The sequence below is a fragment of the Sceloporus occidentalis genome, unplaced genomic scaffold, assembly GCF_023333645.1.
Source record: "Sceloporus occidentalis isolate IW3139 unplaced genomic scaffold, rSceOcc1.0.p SCAF_36, whole genome shotgun sequence".
NCBI classification, from domain to species: domain Eukaryota; kingdom Metazoa; phylum Chordata; class Lepidosauria; order Squamata; family Phrynosomatidae; genus Sceloporus; species Sceloporus occidentalis.
Window position 1 is genome coordinate 7,750,132 of NW_028317016.1, and position 9,326 is coordinate 7,759,457.

At 38.0% G+C, this 9,326-nt stretch overlaps 1 protein-coding gene across 1 annotated transcript in view; it reads right to left on the reverse strand.

Moving 5' to 3' along the window:
• The window catches only part of LOC149297907 (serine/threonine-protein phosphatase 2A 55 kDa regulatory subunit B beta isoform), a 121,570-nt gene extending 112,837 nt beyond the window's left edge, over positions 1 to 8,733 (reverse strand). Inside the window, exon 1 of the mRNA XM_089488018.1 lies at positions 8,637 to 8,733. Within this exon, the coding sequence (XP_089344144.1) occupies positions 8,637 to 8,733 (97 nt within the window). The remainder of the gene's footprint in view (positions 1 to 8,636) is intronic.
• Between the last annotated feature and the right edge of the window lie 593 nt (positions 8,734 to 9,326).

Below are 9,326 nucleotides of genomic sequence, written 5' to 3' on the forward strand. Positions count from 1 at the left end.
AGCAGGGGGCTGAACGCGCGGGCTGCGTCTTAGCTTCCCTGCCTGCGGAAGAACAACGGACAATGTAACAATCATACTGCTATATACAAGCGTTGATGGCTCCTGAAGTCAGAGAGAGTACCTTGGCATGAGCTTTTTTAGTACACATCGGTCTTTTCAGGAAGCTGCTGCATACCCACTAGCTGTTGGTAGTTGGCTATGCTTATCCCTAGGACAAAGAAAGTTTGCAGATCAGATTCCTGCAAACTCAATTAGCACTCCTAAATAGTAGTACACCAGAGGAGGCAAAAAGGAAAGAGGGCCTAGGGTCTCAAAGATTGATTACTAATAAATACTACCTATATATCTTGTTCATGCATATATAGGCCTCAAGGGGAGATCTAGTTAGTTTGGAGATCTATTATACTTTAGTTTGGAAATAAATATATCACCTTTACCAAACTTTGCTCATGCTCTTATTATTATTATTAGGTAATCACTGTAAAAATCAAGAGGAAAGTATCTTGTTCGTGAATGGATTAGGCTCGTAAATTTTTTGCATATTTCCATTATCAAGATTTATGATTATCTCAGAAATGCCTCAATTTCTTCAGTCAATAACCAGTGTCTACATCAACATGAAGGCAGTTTAATACTGTGATTATCTGCAAAAATACAATAAAACTGCATGAATAATCCAAATCAAAACATGAACTGCATTAAGGCAAGAACATTTTTATCAACCCATCATTCTGCTAGCATATTGATATTACACGAGAAAGAATAAGAGCAACACAATGCAAGTATTAGTAAATATTATTATTATTATTATAAATGTTTATGCCTAGCAGCATTAATACCCCCATGCCTATTGCTGAAATGTTAAATGCATACAACATTATTAATGTGAATAACCAGGAAAATCATGGATTTAAAAACAGAGATGAGATAGCAACAGATTTTGCAAACAGAAGAAAAAGGATTAAAAGAAGGCACCAAAGCAATAAATGGGAAAAATGCCCCACACAATTAGGTTTACAATGTATGCAACATTTTTATTCATACATGAATCATGACCCTGCGCTCCCAGATCTACCGAGCCACAGATGGCCACCACCTCCTCATGAGAGGTTTGTCTTTGTGCAGAGTGTTGGGCTATGCCAACATATCCTGGCACTCAGCATCAACGCAAACGGAAATTGTACTATGGATGCCTGCACCGACCTCTGTGGTACAAATGGTCTAATCTCACTGGAGATTTATCATCTCCTTAAACTCATTGAAAGCTGTAGCGCACTAGTGAGGACAGACCAAGTCAAGGGGAACAGGGGCTGCAGCCTGTCGCATCTGTCACCCTAGGCCAGACTATACAACCAATTACATAGAAAACATAGAGAAAAAAAATTATTATAGCCCTATGTTCCAGCAGCTTGGCTGTGGGGAAGAAAAAAAAAGCCCACAGAAGGCCGCACTCCCCAAAGAGCTATACTGCCCCTTACTCCCTCTCTCTCTTGGTCACTGGAATAATCACTAGAAGTAAGGGGCTGCCCAAAGGCTACATATCTCCTCCCTCACCATAAAAAAATGGGAGTGCTGTGTCAGGTATCAGATATTAGTTTTCAGTAGATTAAATAAAACAATTTTCAGAAATGATTAAACGTTTAAACAATTTTCAGAAATGAAGCCCCAGCCTTTTAGGCTGGTGCTTTAACAATTGCAAGGCTGAGGCTAGTGACATGAAAAAAATAAAATAAAAAGGTGCTTGTAGTGGGCCAAAGTACCAGGTGCTCTTACCAGCAAGTGCAAAAAACAAAACCCGCGTGTAACACACACACACACACACACACTGTGCACTGTGTCCAGATTCGGATCATGGTCTGGGGGCACCCAACAACCTCTAGGCTTTCAGTTAACAGCCTAAGGCCAGAGGACCAAGCTTTCCCTGTCACACAAATAATATCAAACGGGGCACCTATTATGTGACATACATTCTAAAAACATATCGTGACCTAATCCAGGGTTTTGCGGTAGATGGAAGCTACATATGACCCAGTATAATGATTCTACAGCTCTGGTAATTCTGTGTAGCTTTCTGCATGTAATATGAAAAGATGTTTAGGGTCACTGAGGTAGAGTACAGGAGAGTAAAGTGGGCCTGTACCCACAATACATTCCTCACCTGAGAAGCAAACAAAAGAAAATGAGAGAAAAGTGAATGAAAACCCTTTTATGTGATGCATATATTTACATTTACAGTACTGTGCAAGAGTTTTAGCCAGGTGTAAAAAAAATACGTAACGTAAGAGTGCTTTCCAAAACAGACTAGTTAATAGTTTATTAACCGTACTGCGTGACATATATTATTAGATATATGCATACACACACGCACACATCAATACAAACAACCCCTAATGTGACACATATGGTTCTCAACAATATATTTCTTTGGCTGGATGTCAACATTTGCTTCCTGCTGTTTTCAGGATATCCTCCCTTTTCTGTTTATTTGCAGTATGAGTGCTCTGGTTTTTGAACAGCTTGAACAATTATAAATATATTTGGCTTTAATGCAATTTGTTTAGCAGTCCAGAGGTAAAAATTGAAAATGTTTCTATTGTTTAGCGAGGTAACAATTGAAAGCTCCGCTATATATAACGCTTAGTTTCATTGTATAACACTTCATTTTACATCTACACAGGATATATAAGGTTTATTCAGCAATGTCTATACACACTATATGAGTGGACCCCCCCTCCTACTTTTTTTAAAAAAAATTTTTTTAGGTGTTTTGGCCACATCCATGTATAAGATACAAATGTAGTCCTGAAGTCTCCATAGACATAGATGTTACCTTTGCCACAAGTTCTATTATTATTATGGTGAAGTGAAGGCATCTAGGAATAACAGCCATACCTGGCAACTTTTGAGCTCTGGCTACTCAGAGCTTACCCTTGTGGGATGCAGCCAGAAGCGCTAGCTGATGTCAGTGGGCAGTCTGGCTAACATCATGGGAAACACCCCCATTTAAAGAGGGAATTGCCACCCGCCACCCGGAGGATTCAGGTGTTGGCCAGGAGAACCGGTGCTTCTCCCAGAGTTCCCAGGTATGATAACAGCTCAGCCACAAAGCAGTAGACCGCACACACATGCAGAAACATGTTCTCTGGAGTGATTAATCCCTTTCACTTTCTAGAGGTTTGGTGGACGAATCTGGGTTTGACAGATTCTAGGAGAACACCATACACCGGAATGTACAGTTTGGAGGAGGAGGCATAATGGTATCTGAGTGTTTTTCAGGGTTTGGGCTAGACCCCTTAGTTCCAGTAAATGGTAATGTTAATGCTACAGCATACAAAAGACATTTTATATAATAATTGTATATTTCCAACTTTGTGGTGTCAGTTTGGGAAAAGCCTTTTCCTATTCCATCATAACTGTGCCCCTGTACACAAAGCAAGGACCATGAAAACATGGCTTGAGGCGTCTTGTATGGAGGAAATTGTGTGGCTTGCACAGAGCACTGACCCTTACCCCACGGAACAATTTAGGGATGAATTGGAATGCCAACTGCAAGCCAGATTATGTCATAACATCGGTGTCTGACCTCACAAATGCTCTTTTGGCTGAATGGGGACATATAAACTCAAAAGTCTAGTGGAAAGTCTCCAGATATTGCCAGCTTTAGTCCAACTTTGTTCATTAGTCACACAATCACTTAATGTTTTTTGCTCAGTTAGTTATTCTAGATGAATCGTATGCTTAGAGGAAGGAAACAAAATCAATTTAGAAATGCCTTAACAAATCCTTGCACAAAAGTTTCTATTAAATGCTTGATAGCATCGATAAGTAAAAAAACAAAAAACATGAAGCTAGTAAATCATGTTTAGCATTCAGATTGGAGGGCCAATCAAATGAAACAAAACAACCCAAAACAAATAAACACTGTATACTAAACAGTCTGCAGAGCTACTAATCTCCCCCAGTTTCCATAATCCAACACAGGCTGTTTTGCCTAGAGTCATATTAGAATTAGTATGTACAAGAAACATGGAAATGCCTATATATCTTGTAGTGATTCATGACTGATGTCTCAGGCATTTGGAGGTGGAGGGTTAGCATCTCTAAAACCGTTTGTTTTGCAAAGTACAAGGCGATGACATGGACACTCTTAACTTCAATGTGCCTTCAGAAATTGGGTGACTGTCTCTTTAAAGAAGTCTGGGCGTTTCTCAAATTAGTATTGTGGTATAATATGATAGACGCTCAAGGTTATCTCAGAAGCATTAATTAGGAGAAATAAATATCTTTGTACTGCAGTTGATCCTTATATGCAGGACTGGTATGACCACAATGGCTGACGGGCCACTGGCCAATAGCTTCCTATACATACTCTATGCAACTGCAGGCTAGATTTCCGTAAGTCACTTTTTGAAGTGCAAAAACATACCCTACAGCCGGGCTATGTAACATTTCTTCATTTCATTTAAACATTAATCTGCTTTTTATCTCTATCCAGTTGCACAGTCTAACCAAAAACATTTGTCTACCAGTTGAGGAAATTCCTCTACAAAAGAAAAAACAACTAATCTGGATGCATTTTTTACAAGAATCCCAAATTAAAGCACACAAGGCACTAATAGTTACATGCTTGTCAACATTTCATAATCATTTCCCAGAATACATTTGCATTATTTTGTAATATATTTGCCTTGCACTTGGCATTAACAATGTTGTGAACACATGAGATCCAGCCACATAGAAGCAGAATAAAATACCACTTCAGCAAAATATTCCTTTAAATAGCATTTCATACATATGCATAACTAAAAGTTGCATAATATATTAACCCTTTAAAAGAACAAAAAATCTGCAACTCAGACGCAATGAGAGTCTCAATTACATGGGCAGTACGATTCACGTAGGAACAAGAATGATTTTTTTTCCACCAATATTATTTATATTTAATATTTAATGCAATAGAGGCAATGTCACAATTTTATTAATCTACCAAAATCCCATATTTCCCCCCAGATACAGCCCGTTAACCAATTTACCTGTGGAATAGTGAAACAGCTTTTTTCTTTTTGCACACTGCATATACGCCATTAAAGTTGTAAAGTTCGTCAGAAACTATGAATGTTCCACGTAGTTGGGGGAACATCACAGACTATCAAGATCTAGTATTCTTGGAGCGCAGCAGTCCAAACTAACATATAGTTTGTGTTTTGCTTTGATTCTAACACTGCACTGATTAGCTTAAAAAAAATTCCACTATGAAACACGATCACATAAATTGTCTTAAGAATCTATAAGGTTTAACAAACAAAACATTTTTGCCCCTAAATAATGCTATAAAGCTAGCCTTATATAAGAGCGCTTTTTATTTACAAATAAATATTGAAATAATATTTAAAAGTTGAAAGGATTAGTCAACCAACATCAGGTTCCTCTTTGGGTACATAATTATATGATTGACCCATCTGTGTAAATGATGTCACATGCGTGTAATCAGGTATGTCATGTAGGGCTGAGGACTGATTATTTTGCATGGGACCTTATTATTTCTTTAAAGGTAAACCATCATAAAAGGTATTAATAAGATGTCGTTAAGCATTTAGATTTGTTTTAGGTATAACTATATGAACAGAGTGCATCTTCCGTGCTCATTTATATTTTTTAGAACATATTTTTAAAGCAATTTTTCTCAACTTACATTATTTTTAGCAAACAATGTGACAGAATAAATGAATGAAAGTGAGATAGTGGTAAAATAGCATGGTTACCTTCACATTGACTTTTAAAAAACTCTGATAGTATGCTGGCAAGCTTTTAGTGATAATCTTAACTTTTGATTTAATAGCAGAGAAAACAGTAAACATCTTTAATACACATAATAGCTGAGTAGTTCCTTAAAATGTTAGTTTGATCACCCGTGCAAATGCATGGAGGGATTCTGCAGAATTCCCAAAGCTACTCAGGTTGCAGGAGATGCAATTAACATCACAGAACAGAGGGACTGTTGTGCTGCAGCGAGTGGTATACTCTGGTCTAGGCCAACAGGTCCAGGTGACAAACTGTGGCGCAACTGGGAGCTAATTGGGGGATCAGGCTCCCTGCAGTGCTACTGCTCATTGGTCAAGTTAAAAAAGAGATCACTGATCTCCCCAACTGGCCCATTCACACTATGGAGGACTGTGCCTGAAAAGATGGAGTGCCAGTATATGACACTCAGCAATAAGGGCAGCAGTGAGGAGGCAACTGGTGAAGCTAAGCGTGGTTAGAACTGCAGCTTCTCCTAAAGGTACATTTTTGTTTAATAACCACCACTTCACTGAAATTGTGATGAATATAGCATATTAGCAGCAGTTCAATGGTATATTGGGGGGGGGGGGTAGTCCTAAATCAGAAGCAATAGCTGTTGAAACAATAGAAAGGCTCCTGCTCTTTGTTCAACATTATTTGGCAATTTGTCCCAGAACTGATCTTTATAAGTCTTGGTAAAATGTAATTTATGCATGACAGAGCTGCACACAAATACTCAGAACAGCACATGAAGAAAATGGATAAAGTACTGCAGCGATCAATTATTCATTTACATATGGAGCTACATGGAATTGTCACACAAAAAAGTTGAAATCAATTAGTCTCGATAAAATCCATGAGTTCTAAGTACTGCCTTAATATGCGCCAAAAATACCATTGCATAATGACTTTGTTCACAGGTTCTTCCATTCATCTCTTTTGATAGGGCCATCTTTACCAATGGGCAAGAGAACAGTTGCTTACGTTGGGTTATCTGTATTTCTAATATAAATCATGAAGAAACAGCTAATGTATGACTTAAATATTAAATATAAATATAATAGAGGTGACCTTTAGTAGAAATATTTTCTTCAACCAGATCTAGATTCCCTTTACTTGTTTAATTTTGGCCCTTCTATTTGAACAATACAGCTACAAGCATTCTACAACCTGAGTATCCCTGTTTCTGGTGTTAATTTCATTCAGCTAGTAGGCAGCCTCAAAATATTTGTTCTGCCCAATCTACCATTTACTTACAAGGAGATACACACTGGACAGTCTCTACAAACACTTGATAATGCAACCACGTTGGGTACTTTTTATATGTTTTTGTCATTTTTTGCTTCAAAACATTACATGCAGGGGTAGGTGCCAACATTGCTCATGGTGAACATTTACTGAGGTCTGCGATGAACAATTTAATAATGTTCTATGGACCTTCACAATCATTGCCACAGACACTGGTGTCTTGTATGGAGATTTTGCCATTCCCTGACTTAAATCCCAGCTGTCTAACATCCAGTAACTGTTTCTTTTAACATGTGTTCTTGGTTTCCATGGCTTAAACATGGAGACCACCGGTAGCTGCTCAGGAAAGGACAGAGAGTTTACACCCAGAGTGAAGAATTTTCTAGTGTCCCTTTTATGTAAACGGTATCCAATTAACATTTTCCAGTCCCCAAAGTACCAATCTATATAAAAATATAAATATAGGAGTTGCTGCCTTTCAACATTCTCCCAATAAAATAATAAATACATAACAAAATACTTGGTTTTAAGTCCCTAGTGGTATCGTGTTGCCATGGTGATGTCTATTTGGAAAAGTGAAGATGCAAGATGGCTGCCTCCATAGAATCGCTGGCAGCATTGGGTTTCAATTAAATTCTCACTTGAAATAGAGTTCTAATTTTGTGTTTTGTATTGTTTCGCAACAAATTTACTTAAATTTTGTGTTAATCTATGGGGAACATATACTATTTGATTACAAAAATACACCAGCACTCTAAATAACATAGAAATGCCATTTAAAAGCACATCATTTAGAATATAAAAAAGTCTGTACATTTTCTTAACTAACCCATGTGTTTTAGCTCATGATTTAATAACTGTATCTAGTTGTTGCAATGTTACTTAATTATTAATGGATATTTTCTGTAGCAATTTCACCAAAAAAGTTTATAACATTAACTGTATAATACTAAATAGTATATACAAATATTGCATGGAGGCTCAAGTCATATATATATATATATATATATATATATATTTGTGATTTTAAATTTATCTCACAGTCTGATTGAGCAGGCGCTATATAAATAACTGTAATGTAATACATTCATAGAAAACCATGCTTCTTGCGGATATTTTCCCCCCCCTTTTTTCCAAGGGAAAAAAAGCAGGAAAAATAAAAGTAGACAAAAGTGTTTTTCAAATAAACTGCTTTGGAATATAAAACAGCATTAAGCAGACAGTGACAAAGTGTATAGGCTGTAAAGTGCATAGTTCAGCACAGTGGCAGAAGGGGCTTGCCTTGGTAGGACATTAGATTGAAGTAGGCTTAATTACTATGCAATAAGTAGTAATGTAGATAAATGAATTCTGTCTTGAGAACAGTGAGGATGAACCTGTACATCTCACAATATATATACGTATATAACATAGAAAGGAAGGGCTCAGTTCACTGAGGCATGTCTCATCAGTAAGACTATTTCACATAAGGCTTTTGGCAGAAATGGCTGTCATCTGACAGCTGAACCAGCAATATCAGCACTGATCTTTTGAGAAGTCAAGCTGCCTCCCATCCCACTCCTATATCTTCACCCCCACCCACATCCCCACCCTTTCATAACCTGTACCTTCTGTGTGGCAGCTGGAAGAAAGGATGGTGTTTGGAGGTCTGAAGATGTAGGGCAGGTAACGGGAAAAGCATTTCATCTTTAATTGAAGGGACATGCAGTGCCTTCTTATTCCATCAGGATCCAGATCTCAGAACATGCTACATTGCAGACGCATCCTCTGATGACTCCAGGGCTCTGCATGGCTGGGAAACCCGAGTACTGTCTGGAGACAGACCCCATGTTTTTTTTTTGGGTCATCAGCAGCAGGAAGATCAGCCTCACATTACTGCATGCACACTGCTCCAACTCTGAAGCTCTCAAGCAGGATGGGGAGGCTGCTCATTGGCTGAAGCTCTCCAGATCAGGATTTGCTGACTAAGTCAGTCTTGCTTGTAAACACACAGAGAGAATAAGCCTGCTTCCTGCATTCATTTCTCCATCAGTCCAGCGAGAAAAAAAAACAGCAAACAAAACAAAACAAAAAACAAAGAAGAATTGCCTCCCACCTCTACAGCAATTTTCTTACACTGATCTCTAGGTTAACCCCTTTGAGTAACAGAGGGTTTAATAGTTTGCACTCTCACCTTGCAGATAAGGGGTTAACAAAATTATTAACTAGACACAATAACACCATATTATAGGATTTGCGGATGTGTTAACATTTTGGGCTGTGAGCGATTTACACACTCCAGTGACAGCAACAGGACT